This window comes from Sarcophilus harrisii, chromosome X (genome assembly GCF_902635505.1).
Source record: "Sarcophilus harrisii chromosome X, mSarHar1.11, whole genome shotgun sequence".
Lineage (NCBI taxonomy): Eukaryota > Metazoa > Chordata > Mammalia > Dasyuromorphia > Dasyuridae > Sarcophilus > Sarcophilus harrisii.
Genome location: NC_045432.1, coordinates 56,254,824 through 56,273,179, shown reverse-complemented (window position 1 = coordinate 56,273,179; position 18,356 = coordinate 56,254,824). Strand labels below are relative to the sequence as shown.

At 37.2% G+C, this 18,356-nt stretch overlaps 1 protein-coding gene across 1 annotated transcript in view; it reads right to left on the bottom strand.

Moving 5' to 3' along the window:
* ATP7A (ATPase copper transporting alpha) overlaps positions 1-18,356 on the bottom strand; it is a 119,199-nt gene that overhangs the window by 15,364 nt on the left and 85,479 nt on the right. The window contains exons 6-14 of the mRNA XM_031944667.1: positions 11,645-11,808; positions 10,741-10,902; positions 6,915-6,991; positions 6,496-6,721; positions 5,296-5,529; positions 3,900-3,991; positions 3,538-3,665; positions 937-1,091; positions 474-608 (exon numbers count right to left, since the gene is read on the bottom strand). Coding sequence (XP_031800527.1) covers positions 474-608; positions 937-1,091; positions 3,538-3,665; positions 3,900-3,991; positions 5,296-5,529; positions 6,496-6,721; positions 6,915-6,991; positions 10,741-10,902; positions 11,645-11,808 — 1,373 coding nt within the window. The remainder of the gene's footprint in view (positions 1-473; positions 609-936; positions 1,092-3,537; positions 3,666-3,899; positions 3,992-5,295; positions 5,530-6,495; positions 6,722-6,914; positions 6,992-10,740; positions 10,903-11,644; positions 11,809-18,356) is intronic.

The following is an 18,356-nucleotide window of genomic DNA, read 5'->3' as shown; positions in this document are numbered from 1 at the left end:
GCCGAAGTCAATGAGTTTTCTGGTTCACAGGCTACATACATCCTTTCTTCTACACTGCATTGAAGAAACAGTCATAGAACTAGATACTTTGGCAAGAATGAAGAGCCCTTAAGATTTCATCTAGGAGCTTGTCAAATAAAAACTTTATAAAGGAAATAAAGATAAAATATTCAAAAATAAATCAATTATGTACATTTTAAAAGTATAATATAGCTTTTGGAGAAGTCAGAAATAAAAATTCCTAGACTAAGATGCCAAAAGAACATTACATACATATATGAATACCTAACATGGCCTCCCTATCCTGAACTCCTGACTTTCCCTCTCTCCTCATACACATCCAAGACACTCACAAAATATCAGTTTCTGTTAAAGCAACGTCCAACTTAAATTACTTACAAAAATATAGATAAAAAATGTTAAATTTTCTCCCAATTAAAAAACAAAAAAGAAAGTTCTTACAAAACACTTACAGGAAAATAGGTTTCCACGACTTCAAAATTAATAAATCCAATCACGATCCAGACCAAGAGGGTAACAACAGAGATGATAACAATGAAAGGAACAAAATAGCCACTAAGTTTATCTGCAAACTGCTGGATGGGAGCCTGAAAAAATGAAAAGATGATTTGATTCTGAGTTTTTTCCTCTTTCCTCTTTTTCTTTTTTACTTTGAAGACAGCACATGATTGGCATTGTGGAGAAACATCTTTTCTTGAGCCCCAAATTAACAATGAAACAAATTAGCAGTAACCAAATGGTCTCTCCCTGCCTCCCTAGGGCCTATTATGATGCTCGGCCCATTTACTACCTTGACTTTTAGCCAGAACACCTCCAAAGGCATTTAAAAGTTATTACTCAGACTAGACCAAACCCATACCATGTTTTAAAAGAATTTCTCAAGTAATACCAGCCTCACCATCCCAGCCCAATCACCTTGGATGTCTGCGCTTCCTCCACAAGCCTGACAATTTGAGAGAGGGTTGTGTCTGCTCCAACGTGGGTTGCTCTGATGAGTAGGGACCCATTCTGGTTAATGGAGCCAGCAATTACTGAACTGCCTGGCTTCTTGGTTACAGGCATGGCTTCCCCTGGATAAGGAGGTAAGAACAGTTCTGAAGGAGCAACGAGAAGCAACAGCCTGACAATTCTTACTTAGACTTCATTTCTGTGGTCAGGGTTTGTGACTTCATTGGTATAGAGAGCTTTTAGGGAAGAAACTCTGTTAGTGCAGGTGTTAATATAACTATTAATACAACTTAGTCTGAGAGAACTGTCTGGGACAGTTAAAGGATCTGCTCAGGGTCACACAGCCAGTAAGTATTGGGGACTTAAATCTAGAACTTCCTTATTCTTAAGTCAGTTCTCTATCCACCTACTTAGTTAAGCACTGGAAATACTTGGGGGGGGGGGATTCTGGGTTATCTCCCAGAGTGCTCTCTGGCCCTAAGGGAGGTATGAATTCGGTGTTTCTTTCTAAACCCTGAACTCTCTCAAACATGTGAACTCCATTGAGTACTTAGATACTTATAAGCTCTCTAAAGGTGTGAACACAAGCACTGTTTCTATCAGTTCCACTTAGTACCTTGTTTCAAGTTCTGGCCCAAAATATCTCTAAGATCAAATCAACTCCAATGGCTTAACACTTTGTAAAGATTCCAATAAAAAAGAATGATAGTTCTTGCCTTCAAAGAATTTCCAAACTAAAGGTGATAAAAAAAAAAAAAGTGGTGGAGACAGGTGCAGGTCCAGGAAGGAACTGGGGGAAATTCTAAGAAGTTCCAAAGTAGTGGAGTCATGTTAGAAAAGGAAGATATTCTAAACTGGGTTTCCTCTTTATCGGAGATGTGGGAGTTCATGGGTCCACCCTCCAATCAGAGGAACAGAAGGTAAGGATGGTAAATGTTTATTGACTATTGACAGTTTCCCTTGTATACTAATTTAAAAACTACAATCAATTATTAGACACCTTCCAAATCCATTGTAAATTAAAGAATAAAATACAAGAATCCTCAGAACAAGGGGTAGAAAGGAGCTTCATATATAACTCAGGTCTTCCTGAATTTGGGTCAAGTTATATAGAATCCCCAAAGCTATTCCATGTGTACTCTAATAGAGCCTTCAATGGAGGCATCCTTGCTTCCTGAATCTTGAATATCCTCTTTCTTCCCCCTCTGCATTCATTCAATGTTTTCTTACCAATAGAATGCTATTTGTCTAGGAAGTCTGCCCTGTCTTCTCCTTTTACCCCAGTGTCAACAAAAATTTCCCTCCAACCTTGAGTGACACTTTGTTCTTTACTCAGTAAAAAATGAGAGATTATGGTGATACGTGTTCATTTATTTTCCCACTACTGGGCTATAAGATAATGGCAGGAATCTTATTTTATCCAAATTTCAGACTTTCTCTAGCACCAATGAATTGTACATAGTAGGTACTTAATAAACTCTGGATGCATAATAGAATGAACTGATCTTTTTTTTTCATTTTTTAATTATAACTTTTTATTTACAAGATATATGCATGGGTAATTTTTCAGCATTGACAATTGCAAAACATTTTGTTCTAATTTTTCCCCTCCTTCCCCCTCCCCCCTCCCCCAGATGGCAGGTAGACCAATACATGTTAAATATGTTAAAGTCTATGTTAAATACAATATATGTATACATGTCCATATAGTTATTTTGCTGCACAAAAAGAGTCGGACTCTGAAATAGTGTACAATTAGCCTGTAAAGGAAATCAAAAATGCAGGTGGACAAAAATAGAGGGATTGGGAATTCTATGTAGTGGTTCACACTCATTTCCCTGAGTAGAATGAACTTATCTTAAAGGGATTCTCTGGCCTGGGGATAACCCGGGGCCAGGCCAGGCTAGAACTATTGAGATTGCTGCTTATTAGAAAGAAATCCCATCCTACTTTAGTCCCATACCACCCCTGGAGCACTGCTTAAAACTGCTAAAACACCAGGGATGGATGACAAGGCTGAATGTACTTGCCCAATAAAATGCATCAGAGTCCATTAGGTTCTCTATCAGACTGACTCTTCACACAGTCTGGCCACTCGCTTCAAGATTCACAAGAGCACAGGCAAATCCCAAGCAAACAAAGGATATTTTTATAACAAACAAGCTTGAGGAAATTAGCTCTGTGAACTATTGTCCTAGCCCCATGCTTCTCGGTGATCATAATGTACTCAATACCCAAAAGCTTCTGGAAAAAGCACCCTCAACCAGCTCCCTACCAAACTATCTTCTATTTTGTAGTTATTCCAGAAAGATTTGTAACTGTGACATGTCTCCTGCAGTAGAATGTAAGTCCCTGTAGAGGAGTTTTTTTTATTCCTCGTCTTTGGTGAGAACACTTAGAGTCAGGGCCTGGAATCAGGAAGACCCAATTGGGGTCTGTGTGACTCTGGGCATGTCATATGACCTCTGTGCCTAGCTTATAATATAATAATAATAAAAGCTTATTTAGTCTACCCAAATGGTTGATTTAAAAGAACCAATAGTTTCCCAAGCCCCTGAAAGGCTTTACCTGTGATGAGGGACTCATCTACCATCGAATGACCTTCAATAACTCGCCCGTCCACTGGGAATTTGCCACCTGGAACCACTCGAACAATGTCTCCTCGTTGTACAAGTTCCACATCCACTTGTTCTTCACTGGAAAGGAATCAACATGGAAAATTCTCATGATACCATCCTCCTCCCCCTACATCTCTCGTTTTATACGGGTTGTGTTACACACAGTTTGTTATAACATGGTCAGAGATGGAGCTGCAAAAGACAATTTCATAGACTCCCTTTTGCAGAAACTTCAAATCTGTTCAAGGAATTTTATAACATTATACAAATGAAGACAAAATTGAGAATTTCAGAGGAAGAATTATCAAATACCTTAAGAGGATGTTGTCTGAATCTAGAGTTACAATAGTTGCTTCCGTAGCTTGTAGTGAAATTAGTTTCGCAAGAGCCTCAGATGTTTTCCCCTTAAAAAAAGAAAAATATTATATAGTAACAATGCTAAAAGAATAAAAGTAACATAGCAGTAGAGATGGCAAGAGAGTTGTAGCAGCAAGTTAGTTTGGGGAACATAATTGAATCAAATTATAAATTTTTCATGACAATTTGAATGGTCACCCAGAACATGTTTTTGTCCCATCGTTTTTTTTTTCTTCTTAAAAGAGGAAGCTATAAAGAACAAATTTTAGGGGCAGCTAGGTGGTATAGTGAATAGAGCACTGATCCTGAAGATAGGAGGACCTGAGTTCAAATCTAGCCTCAGACACTTAACACTTACTAGCTGTGTGACCCTATGCAAGCCATTTAACTTTATTTTTATTGCATATTGCTTTATAAATCATTTTGGAAGAGAAAAATCAGAACCAAAGGGAAAAACCAGGGGAGAGAAAAAAAACAGGAAAAAAGAAGTGAAGACTGCATGTGTTAATTTACATTCTATCTCCATAATTCTTTTTCTGGATGAAGATGGCATCTTCTGTCCAAAATCTATTGGGATTCCTTTGGATCATCCCTGAACCACTAAGAAGAACCAAATCTATCATAGTTTATCAATTCACATTGTTGCCGTTATTGTATACAATGTATTCCTGGTTGTGCTTGTTTCAATCAGCATTAGTTTGTGTAAATCTTTCCAGGACTTTCTAAAATCAGCTTGTTCATCATTTTTATAGAACAGTAATATTCCATTATCTTCATATACCACAGCTTATTCAGCCATGGCCCAATTGATGGGCATCTACTAACTTTCCAATTCTCTGTTACCACAAAAAGTTGCTACAAACATTTTTGCACATGTGGATCCTTTCCCCTCTTTTATGATTTCTTTGGGATACAAACTCAGTAATGATACTGCTTGATCAAAGGGTATGCACAATTTGATAGCGCTGTAGGCATAGTTCCAGATTGCTTTCCAGAATGCTCGCATGATTTCACAAGTCCATCAACAATGCATTAGCATCCCAGTTTTCCCACATCCTCTCCAACATTTATCATTATCTTTTCCTGTCATCTTGGCCAATCTGAGAGGTGTGAGGCAGTACCTCAGACTCCAAGGCAAATTCACTTAACCCCAACTGCCTCACCAAAAAAGCAAAACAAAATCCAAAAAAGAATTTCTAGCCTTTACTAAATCCTCCAATGGGTGTTTAAAATAAACTTCGTTAAAAATCCTCATCATTGTCAGCCTTTTTACAACCATATTGATATTCCCCAGCCCAGGCTGCTGAACCCCTGAACAACTCTGCTCACTTGCTTTTTTTTTTTTTTTTACCTTTGCTATGTGTTCCAGCCAACGACCCAGAGCAATGAACACAAACAGCATAGGTGGGGTGTCAAAGAAAGTAATAGGGTTCACTTTTGCTTTTTCGGCCATTGCAACCAGGAGGATCACCAAAGAGTAAGCAAATGCAATGGTGGTTGCCAGTACGATGAGCACATCCATGTTAGCGGTCTTGTGTTTCAGGGCTTTATACGCCTGGATGTAGAAGTGCCAGCCTCCAAAAAACTGCAACAGCAAAGAACCACAGATATTTTTCTCATTGAGTCACAAATAAGCACACAAAGGAACTTTAAGTTCTGAGTTTCTTCCTCTGACTGGGATTAGTAAACCAGGGGTTGGTAAACTCTACCTGTTTTGGTCCAACTGAAAACTAAGAATTTTTTTTCATTTTCAAAATCAAGTTTTGTTATAAAGATGTAAAAACCATTCTTAACTCACTGGCTGTCTAAAAACAAGAAGAAGGAGTAATGATGGGTGGATTTGGCTCTCAGGTCAGAGTTTGCCAACCTTGGCCTTAGAAGCTAAAGAAAAGACTCTGATTAGGAATAGTAATGATATACCTTAAAGACCTTTCAAAAACAAGGTTGCATACAAGGATAAACTTTCTATATATAAAACTTACTTCCTCTTTTTCTAGGGCTTCAATCAGAGGTACTTCACAAGATATAGGATTTAGTAGCTGTTTTCTTTTTTCCCCTTATGGTAGACTTAAGCAGACGTAACTGAGAAATGTATCTGTAATTTTGATAAAGTGAGGGACCCAGACATTTTTCAAAAAAAAAGCAGGTACAACTGCCCTTTTTAGTTCAAATTTCAAGATGACTATGTCTAATAGTCTAACAGTAGTGCCTCAGGAAACAATGACCTCTGAAATCTATTGCTTAAGTGATTAGATTGAAGTACTGTGGAGAAATAACACATATAACATATAATATGTACTGAAAGATTTAAATACCAAAGGTAATAATTCCTAATGCCTTGTTTCCTACCTTGAAAACAAACACAATTTTGTTTAGTTTTAAAAAAAAGAATTATCCAATTTAGATTTAGCTGTTCAATATAATTATTTTTGTCCTGTATAAAGATCGGATTTGGGGTTAATTTCCTGCTTGCATTTGAAAATTAGCTTCTATATCAAAAGTTTTAACTGTTTCCATAGTACATAAAAATAATCTACCACATTTCACTTGCCTGAACAGGTATACATAACAAAAAGGACAGCAAATTCATGACAGATAGTCCCGGCAGGAGCTGGTGCTCCAGAAACATTGAAGAGTGATAACTTTCCATTTCTTGCTCACTTATGTTGTGATGCTGGTGAATACTAGCAAGGTGGTGGTCCATAACCATCATATAAATCATCAGCCCCATCACAGGAATACAGAAAAACAGACTCACGAGGAAGGCTCGTTTCCACCTTGAAATTAAAAAAAAAAAATCTTTTTTGTAGGTAACCAACAATTACAGATCACTTATGATACAAAAAACAACCTGTGAGCACTCTACCCAGGAAAATATTGGCATCTGACACTCAATCTTGGCTGCCAACATTTAATGAGAAGTCCAAAATTGTAATGAATGAGACACTTGGTATGAAATGAGACACTCACTGCTGAATTTCTCGTTTATGGTCAAGGTGGCTTGCTGAGCGATCCTTCTTGACTAAAGATGCTTCAAAACCTAAGTTCTAAGGAAAAACAAGAGAAGGTTATTTTAAAATAAAGCCACTAGGGAGATTTTTAGGCAAGCTTTCATGTAAAATACATTTGTATTTCTTAAAGGGATGAGAATTTCCCTTTTAGAAAATAACTGGTGTTTAATAATCATTTAACAAAATTAAGGCATTGTACCTCTTCTTATCTGTCAGTTCTCCACCCAGTTGTTTTGTGCAACTGAAGGATAGTCATTCATTTATTAATGGTGTTCCATATATCAAAAGATAGTTAAATCTCCTCTTTTCTTGGCATATAAACATATGTTATGCATAGTTATTGACACCTATCTTCAGTATAAACAAGGAACACCAAGTCATTTATGGTTTCGGTTTGGTAAACTAAACTATAGGATAATTATTTCACTATTACAAATGTCTCAGGAAAAGATCATTTATAAAAATCATTCTGTTATGAATCCAACCATTCTGGAGAGTAGTTTGGAACTATGCTCAAAAAGTTATCAAACTGTGCATACCCTTTGATCCAGCAGTGTTACTACTGGGCTTATATCCCAAAGAGATTATAAAGAAGGGAAAGGGACCTGTATGTGCACGAATGTTTGTGGCAGCCCTTTTTGTAGTGGCTAGAAACTGGAAACTGAATGGATGTCCATCAGTTGGAGAATGGCTGAATAAATTGTGGTATATGAATATTATGGAATATTACTCTTCTGTAAGAAATGACCAACAGGACGATTTCAGAAAGGCCTGGAGAGACTTACATGAACTGATGCTGAGTGAAATGAGCAGGACCAGGAGATCATTATATACTTCAACAACAATACTAGATGATGACCAGTTCTGATGGACCTGGCCATCCTCAGCAACGAGATCAACCAAATCATTTCCAATGGAGCAGTAATGAACTGAACCAGCTATGCCCAGAGAAAGAACTCTGGGAGATGACTAAAAACCATTACATTGAATTCCCAATCCCTATATTTATGCACACCTGCATTTTTGATTTCCTTCACAAGCTAATTGTACAATTCTGATTCTTTTTGTACAGCAAAATAACGTTTTGGTCATGTATACTTATTGTGTATCTAATTTATATTTTAATATATTTAACATCTACTGGTCATCCTGCCATCTAGGGGAGGGGGTGGGGGATAAGAGGTGAAAAATTGGAACAAGAGGTTTGGCAATTGTTAATGCTGTAAAGTTACCCATGCATATAACCTGTAAATAAAAGGCTATTAAATTTTAAAAAATCATTGTTATAATGAAAAAAAAAAAAAGAAAAAAGGAACCAGATAACCAAGTCTCAACAGTTGATAGCAACAATCATGATGACAGAAACAATCAGTTCTTTCTCTGGGTATGGATAGCATTTTCCACCATAAATCTTTCAAAGTAGTCTTAGATCACTGTATTGCTAAGAATAGCCAAGGCATTCACAGATGATCATCTCACAACATTGATATTATTTTGTACACAATACATTTCATGTTGCATGAGCTCATGGAGGACTTTCCAAGTTTTTCCAAAAGCATCCTACTCATCATCTCTTATAGAACAATAGTTTTTCAGCATAATCACATATCACCTTTTATTCAGCCATTCCCCAATTGATGAGGATCCCCTCAATTTCCAATTCTTTACCCTGAGAAAAGAGCTGCTTTAAATAGGTTTGTACATATAGACCCTTTTCCTTTTTTAAAAAAAAATCTCTTTTGGGATACATGCCTAGTAGTGATATTGTTAGGTCAAAGAGTATACATGATCTTATAGCTCTGGGCATAGTTTTGAAGTGCTCTACAGAATGGTTGAATCAGTTCACAATTCTACCAACAATGCATTAATTTCTCATTTTTCTCACATTCCCTCCAACATCTGTCATTTTCTTTTTCTGGCCCATTAGTCAGTCTAATAGGTATGAAGTAGTACCTCAGAATTGTTTTAATTTTCATTTCTCCAATCAATAGGAGTTAGAGAATATTTTTTTATATGGCTATAAATAGCTTGCTCAGTTCCTCTGAAAACTGTTTTGATTATTTATCAATTGGGGTGTGGCACTTAATTTTTTATAATTTTGACTCAGTTCTACATACAGTGGAGAAATGAGGCCTTCATCAGAGAAAGAGTTTTGCCATCCATTACCTGTTCTAATCCAATACCTGGATTAGATACTATTTATATGAATTGTAAACTTGGTTAAAAAATAATTTAAAAAAGCAAATATTTGCCATTATAAAAATTGAAGAATAAATAACAGAGTCTTTGACAATGACGTCCAGAGAGTCTTTTCAAGTAAAGGAGGAGAGAAGCCTCCTTTGTGGAGTAGCATGGCACCAGTATTGGCAAGGCTCTTCTTTCTTTTTGTGAACAGGGGGCAGCAAGTAGAAATGGGAAACTTGGCCCCCTCCAATCACACTCCCCTGTAACTATGTTCTGCAAATATTTAAGTTAAATTCTAGGAGGTGAAAAGTCCTAAATCCAGATCAAGTCCTGTTGTGACAAGTGTCAATGAAGTCGTCTCTATGGCTGATCTAGAGCCCAAGACAGGAAATGGGTGGGGGAAAGGAAGAAGGGTTGGAAGAAGGAATAGAGAACTATAGGAATGCTAGCTATCAACTGAGGAATAGCTGGACAAACTGTGACATGAATGTAATTTCATTATATAATCATAAAAGTCCATAAAAAACAACAAATATGAGGCAATCAGAAAAACCTGACTAGAAATTCCTTTTACAAACTAAAACAGAATGAAGTATGAAGATGTGACTACAATGGTGTTAATCAAAACAACAGTAAAAAGCAGCTGAACTTTGGTTAATTGCAATGACCAATTATAGTCCTAAACAAAAAGATGATGAAACACACTTCCTTCCTCTCAGTAGAGAGGTGGAGGAGTATGGGAGCATAATGTCACAAGTACTGTCAGACTGGCCCATTGAGCTAGTATTTTTGCTTCACTGTTTTTCTTTATTACAAGGGAGAGTTAAGTGACTTCCTTCAGTATGTTGAGAAATCACGACAGCGTAAAAGCCTAAAAACACATCTAAAACCTAAAAGAGAAAGAAAAAAAGAAGCTACTATTAGTGGGGGTGTGGGAATATTTTTGTTATAGGAAGATGCTCATTTGAATGGTTTTGTTTAAATGAGCTTTTCTGTGTACTGTTAATACTTCTCATTTAGAGACGAACAAAGTAAATTGCTAGAGAATAGAGGAATGATATGGATAGGCACTTGGTCTTTCAGTTCCCTTTTCCAACGCATAAATAACTGTCATACAGTCATATACTTTCACAAAAAGCTAAAACAAAAACCTCAACTGGTGATGATCATGATTGCCTCATGCCAAATTTTCTTTTACTACCAATTTTTTTAGTCTTCCACAACCACTTCAAGTCGAACCAGGATCGGAGAGATATCTGCATTTTTACCTGATAATGGCTCTTTTTTGACAAGGAGGACCAGTGGGAGGTAGGGAAGCCAGAGAGAGTAGGGGGAATCGATTACTCAAAATCCTTCTGACTGAATCAGGAGAAATATATGAAGTGTCACATAAAGAACCCCAGACTCCTGTTCTCTATTGCCTTGCCAGAAAAGAATGATCCTAGGGAATTTTCATGAATCTGTTTAATTTAGCTATAACTGTTCCAGATTACAATTCGATACTAGAGAGAAGTAAGAAATCTTGAGCTGAGTAAATCACTCTGTTAGAAAGCTTAGATTGATAATGAAATAATGGAGAAAAGGAAAATCTTGGCACTTACTTGTATCGTACCGATAACATCTCTAGGGCCAATAATCTCTGGATCATATTTGATATGTGCTTTGTTTGTGGCCAAGGCCACAGAGCAGTAGAAGATTCCTCTGGTTTTCATAAGGGTAGATTCTATTTTATGCACACAGGAGGCACATGTCATTCCTCTCACCTATTAAATACAAACATTTGTCTCTTTCAGAAATAACCTGTTGCTGTATATTGCATGATGGCTAAAGTCACAGCTGTACATAAGGCAAAATTTTATACAACCAGCAGGTGGCGATCTATTTTCATTTATACGTATGTGTACATGGCTGAGATTGTGCATATGTGTAATTCTCTGTACCTTAGGCTGTTGAGATATGATTACTGAAACATGCACTGTGTAGTAACACTGGAGTAGGCTGCTAGTCATCTAGATCACTTTTTTTGGTGGGGAGTGGAGGGTGAAATGAAATGATCTGAACCAGTATCTTTGCTTTAATATACCTTTTACAAAATAGCTTGCAATATGGTGAGAAAAGGTGGAACTGCATTTTTTCTCTTAAATGAAGAAATGAAAAATAATCTATATTCATACAAAAAAGGACCCATGTAGAGTTCACCAACATATGAGAATCTCTTCTCTTTTTTTTTTTTTAAAAGACAGACATTTTACAACCTAGCTATTCTTATTTCTAAGAATTGTGCTGTGACATTCCTCTCCATGTCCAATACAAATCCTTCAGTTTAAGCTAATTTCTTATTTTGATTCTTCCTAGAAATGGCAATAGACGCAGCCGCCATCCTTTGTAGGATAACCCTTAACCTATATCACTCACAGATTGTCATTTCCTTTGCCCATCTTTGTAGATCTACTCTGAATCATCCCCAAGTACTCCATGGAAGACTTTTAAGAAGGTCTTACTTACAATAAGTTCCAGAACCCCATCCCCTTCATCAGCATTTTCCATCACCACAGCTCCAAATCCAAGTTCCCTGATAGATTCTGCTATCATTTGGGGCTGCATAATAGTAGCATTGTATCTTACTTCTGCCTTGCCAGCCATCAGGGCCACGAGCACAGAATATATCCCTGGAAACATTAATAAAAGAAATAATGCAGACAACAGAATATCTATAGGAAAAGAAAAGTTTTATAATTGCCTTTTAATCAGTTTTTAATTGAAACTAAGGCCAATGGTAAGGGGGGAAAAGCCCCAAATTAAACTAGAGTATTTAACCTTTAGGCACAGAACAAAGACTAACTAAGGACTGGTGTAAAAAAAGAACCTACATATGTTCGGAAACCAAAGGTGGAAAGAAGAAATCAGTACTTGATAAAAAGATTTTTCTCCAAGAAAAATGCAGTGCTCCATCAGACATGGTCTCAAAATGACAGCTCTGCATGTGTTACCTTCCCTCCCCAATGTGACTAAGCCTCACAAAGTCAGAGTCTAGGCTCTATCTAAACTTTCTATCTCATCCAGTGACTAGCACGGTTTGGTCTGTATACAGTAAGTGCTTAGTCATATGTGCTCAACTGGATTTATTGAATGTAAGTGTTAAAGGTCACTCTAGCAAAATAGCCAAGAAAGGAACAATGTAAACATTGTAGTATTATCAAATAAAACTATTTTTCTTCTACTATTCTGCAGTCTGCCAACATGTTAGAATGACCTTTTAAAAATTTTTTCTCAATTACATGTAAAATAAGTTTTTAGAATTCATTTTAAAATTTTTGAGTTCCAAATTCTCTCTTCCTCCCCTCCCCACCTCAAGAAGGCAAGCAATTTCTTATAGGTTCAGCATGTGCAATCACGTAAAACTTATTTCCATATTAGCCATGTTGCGAAAGAAAACAAAGACAAAAAAACCAAGAAAAATAAAGTTTTTAAAAGTATGGTACAATTGGCATTCAGATTCCAATCAGTTCTTTCTCTGGAAGTGAACAGCATTTTTCATCATGAATCCTTTGGGATTGTCTTGGATCATTGTATTGCTGAGAATAGCTAAGTCATTCGCAGCTAATCATCATTCAATATTGTTGTTACTGGGTACGATGTTCTCATGGTGCTGCTCACTTCACTCTGCATCAGTTCACATAAATCTTGGCATGTTAGATTATCTAAAAGGTATCCCATACTTCAAATTCCTGGATACACACATTGGTAATGAAAGAATTCATTAGCAAAACAACTACCATACACTTAGATATGAGCTTCTACCATTGTTGTCTCATCTCTCTAATCAATCAACAAGCTTTTATCAAATACTTGCTATGTGTCAGTCCTGGGGACAAAAAGATAAAAACCAAACAAGAATCTCTATCCCCAGGAAGTTTATCATCTAATGGAAGGAACAACAGGTTTACAAATGAGTAAAAATAGGCCTTTGTTGTTCATACTCCCAATGCTGACATCATCTGTCAATTACAATCAATATTATAGAATGTTATTGCATTATAAACAATTTTGAAAGGGACAGGTTTGGAGAAATCTGGGCAGACTTGTATGAAATAATCCAGAGTGAAGGGAGTAGAACCAAGAAAACAATTTGTACAATGACAACACTTTAAAGGAAAACAACTAAGACTTTAAGAACTCTGATCAATGTGTGACCAATCATGATCCTAGATGATAAAATACACTATATCCTCCTGACAGAGAGGTGAGTAACTCAAGACGTGAAATGACCCATATTTGTTGACATACCTAATGTGGAAATTTGTTTTGCTTCACTATGTATACTTGTAGGTCACTTTGGCTGGAGTGCAGAGTTTGTGAGGATGATTAATGCATAATTAGCCTGGAAAGATAGGCTACAGTCAGACTGTGAAGAGCTTTGAAAGCCAAATAGAAGAGTTTATATTTTATCCTAAATTCAAGAGGGAATCACTGAAGTTTCTGAAGCAGGGCAGTGACATGGTCAGGCCCATACATAAGTGATAGCAACTTGTGAAGGATCAATTATAGAGAGAAAGAGCCCAACTAATCCATTGTAACAATTCAGATGAGAGGTGGTGAAGGCCTTCACTAGGGTGGCTGAGGTTTGAGCGGAGATGGATGTGAGAGATTTTGAGGAAGTGGAAGTAACAAGACTTGACCTCTGATTAGATGTGGCAAGGGCACAGAAGTGAAAGGTCAAGAGCAATCCTAGGATTGTAAACTTTATAACTGGAAGAAGAGGGACATCCTTGACAAAAACTGGGAAATTAAGAGATGAGAATTAAAGGTTTACAATTTTTAAAAATGAGTTTTGTTTTAGAAATATTAAGTGCGATATCATTGGATCTTAGATTTAAAGCTAGAAATGACCTTTAAGATCATCTAGGCCAAACCCTTTATTTTACAGAAGAGGAAATGAAGCCTGGAGGGATGAAGTAACTTGCTCAATCTGGTTTCCCAGCCCACAGAACTAAGAAGTGAAAGTAAGGAATGAAAGACAAAACTTTAAAAAGCAGACAGGAACTCCCAAAAGTCAGCAGACTGGTAGCTTTCAGGGATAGAGTGGAAAATCTCATACTCCTCGGTAACTCAAGGCTATCATCGTTTCAAAGTTCAATTCAGCTACAGATGTCAAAGACAAAAAGAAAGATCCAATAATACACAAGTATTCAAAAAAAGTCCAAAGAACTTCTTTTTGTAACGAACTGGAAACAAAATGGGTACCAACTGATTGGGAAATGGCTAAACAGATTGTAATATAAGAATGTGATAGACTAGATACTTAATGGGACATCCATGTGGAGATGTCAAGCAGACAACTGGATATGTAATCCTAGAGGTTCAAGAGAGATATGTGAGCTTTTATTTATAGATCTGGGAACCATTTGCAAGGAGATAATAGTTGAATAGATAGGAGCTGATGATATCACAGGATGGGAGGAGAGAGACAGAGGCACACACAGAGACAGAGAGCCACACACATAGACAGAAACAGAGAGAGACAGAGACAGAGAAAGAGAGAGAGACAAACAGAGAGAGAATGTGAACACAGAAAGAGGAAAGAAAAGAAGAGAGTCTAGGACAAATCCCTGGAGTACATCTACAAGGAAGTAAGACATGGATGAAAATTCTACAATGAGATCAAGAAGCACTAGGTTAAACATGTGGGAGTAGAATTTGAAAGAAGTACAGAAGGCTTCAGTTGATAAGGAGAAGTTGAAAAGAAGGAAAAGAAGAGAGATGATCAATGGGTTAAGCTGCCAGAGATTATGGGAAGTCCTAGGACCCAAAATTGGCCTTGGCAGGGAGAAATGCCACTCCATTCTGGAGCAAAGGAAGAAAGGATGAAGAACAATGCTAAAAGGATATGGAGTGTAAAGGAGGGAAGAAGAGGGAGAGCACAATAGATGGCTTTAATTTCTTGAGTGAAATAGGAGGCAAGATCCTATGTTGAAGAATGGGGAGTTAATGTAGTATATACATTAAGAGAAGGTTTGAAACATCTTCTATGGGGAGTTAGGTTTAGGAGAATGGGGAAAAAAACCCCCAACCTTTATATGAAGTCAAAAAGTATTTATTAGTATCTACTATATGCTTGGCACTTCAAAATGAAAAGTTAGATTATAGACAAATCCAATCAAAACTGATCTTAATAGGTCAACAGAATGGAATAAACAATTCAAAATTAGAACCAAAAACTTTCAGATGAGTATTTTATAAATCCAATATAATAAAATAACTGGGAAGTTGGGTACTGAATTTATTTGGGAGAAAGTAGAGTGACATGAAGGTCTGTAGCAACAAGGTTCAGAACAGGATGAAATGATCTTTAAAGGAGTGGTGGTTATTGGGTGATGGTGGCAGAAAGAGGGCCTGAAAGTAGCAGTAGGGAGCAAGGGGTATGTCAATTCTTCCTCTGCTCTAGTGTGTCAGAGGATGAGAGAGAAGGAGCAGCCAGCTTTAAAGAGGATGCCAAGAAATGTGGCAATTTTAGGAGAAAACTGGGTACCAGTGAGGACCAGAAGACGGGAGGAATTTGAGAGGAAGAAATCTAAGACAAAGAACTGCTCAAAAGAGGGATGCATCAGACAAAGTGGAAAGGGAGGGTTGAGAACAGGGACTGAGATTCTGGAGAGCAATTTGGAACTATGCTCAAAAAGTTATCAAACTGTGCCTATCCTTTGATCCAGCAGTGTTACTACTGGGCTTATATCCCAAAGAGATCTTAAAGGAGGGAAAGGGACTCACATGTGCAAAAATGTTTGTGGCAGCCCTTTTTGTAATGGCAAGGAACTGGAAACTGAATGGATGCCCATCAATTAGAGAATGGTTGGGTAAATTGTGGCATATGAATGTTATGGAATATTATTGTCATGAACTGATGCTGAGTGAAATGAGCAGAACCAGGAGATCATTATATACTTCAACAACGATACTGTATGAGGATATCTTCTGACAGAAGTGGATTTCTTCAATAAAGATAAGATCTAACTCAGTTCCAACTGATCAATAATGGACAGAAGCAGCTACACCCAAAGAAAGAACACTGGGAAATGAATGTAAACTGTTTGCATTTTTGTTTTTCTTCCCGGGTTATTTTTGCCTCCTGAATCCAATTCTCCCTGTGCAACAAGAGAACTGTTCAGTTCTGCACACATGTATCTAGGATATACTGTGCCATATTTAACATGTATAAGACTGCTTGCCATCTGGGGGAGGGGGGAAGGGAGGGAGGGAAAAAGTCAGAACAGAAGTGAGTGCAAAGGATAATGTTGTAAAAAATTACCCAGGCATAGGTTCTGCCAATAAAAAGTTATAATTATGAAAAAAAATAAAATAAAATACTGAAACTGTTAACTGGGGAAAAAAAGAGAACAGAGACTGGGGAGGGTACAGGTGGTGGATGCCATCCCCTTTTGCCTTTATTATTGGTACTCTCTCCACCTCCAACCCACTGATACCAGTGATTTTTTCAGGCTTTCAGATCAAGCACTGGGGTGGCAGCAGTCCATACCATGTGAATATGTCAGGGGTGTGATATGGCCACAGACTACAAGGATGGCAACCTCGTGAAGGATCTGCCTACCAATCTGTGGGGACATAAATATATTTCACCTCGTGAAGCACACCTTTCTCAAATGTTAGTGCTTGGGTTAAAATCCCAGTCCTTCTATTAGTCTGACTCTGATAATATTACTATTGTGGTTACAAAAATAAGAGGACAATTCTTATTTATTCAATCAATAAAGGAAAATATCAGAGGCAAAATATATGGATATGATTACATAAAAATAATTTCTTTATGACAAAAAGCAATACAAACAGAATAAAAGAAAGAACTGACTAGGGAAAAGTTCTTACCATAAGTATTTCTGGTAAAAATCAGGCATCAAAATTTTATGTGGAATTGACCTAAATTAATATAATAAAATCCATTCTCAGAGGATATGAATAGATATTTCTTCAAAAAAAAAAACCACAAATGATCAATAACCATTTGAAAAGTCCAAACTCTCTAATAATTAGGGAAAAAAGTTAAAAAAAAAAAAAAAAAGCTCTGAGAGTCCCACCTTCCACCCACTACTTGGGTAGAGAGAATATTAAAAATGAGCAAAATTAATTGATGGCAGAGCTATGGTACATTAGTAAGAAGCACATTATTGCACTGTTGGTGGAGCTGTGGATTGGGGCAGGCTTTTACACATTTGGCATTATTCAGTAAGCCACGGAATTGTTCCTTTCATTTGGGAAGACATATCAGGTGTTTTGGAAGGAAGAAAGCAATACCGAATAAGAGCCATACTAGCTGCAGGTAATGTAAAACAAAACAAAAATCACAAAACCCATCAACATAATTTATAAGAATGCACAGAAATAGAGAGGAGCGCATGTACAGAGAAGCCATTTTAGTGACACTAAAAAGGGCAGCCAGCAACAATGCACACTTGTGGTTTCACGTTGGGTTGTTGTTTTTTAAATGTCTGTATCCATCTGATTTTGTCCCAATCCATGATTTCCCTGGTCTAGGGGACTCCTGCTGTGGAGGCTTCTTCCACCAAGTCAAATCAGCGACTCATCCGTAATTCCCAGTTTTGGAGTATTGGTGGAATGAGGAAGAGGCAAAGTTGAGAAGTTATGTGACTTGCTCATGGTCTTGCTTGTGTATTTGAATTCAAATTAGAAAAGAAGCTCCTGTCCATCCCAAATAGCTAAAATTGATTTTAATGAGGCTACTGTTCTATCTAGATACTCAATTCAAGACAAGTTTATGAGAGAGTTTATATATTTCTTTACTTAACACAGTTTCAACCTTACTATTTTGGAATATTCTGGGGAAGTCAGGCTGTGAAAAGTCTAAATTGTGAGTCCAGATCTATGTTTTCATCAATAAATGGAACTCCAAGTGTAGAAACGCTCTCCAGTGAAAACCACTGCAGACTGGTAACTCAAGTGTAATTTCTAATCTTACTGTGGGAGTTGCTTGGGGTCACACCGACCGAAGGCAGGATGCAAACCCACATTTTCCCAATTCCATTGCCAGTCCTCCATCCATTAATATCATTTTGCCTCTCTTTGAATCATTAGTTATTTTAAAACAGTATGGCTTACTGTTTCTCTAAATCTGGCTGGCATAAAACCTGGGGTGTGGCTGGCTGACAAAAGTCAACTGACTGGCTTTCATCTGCTATACGCCTAG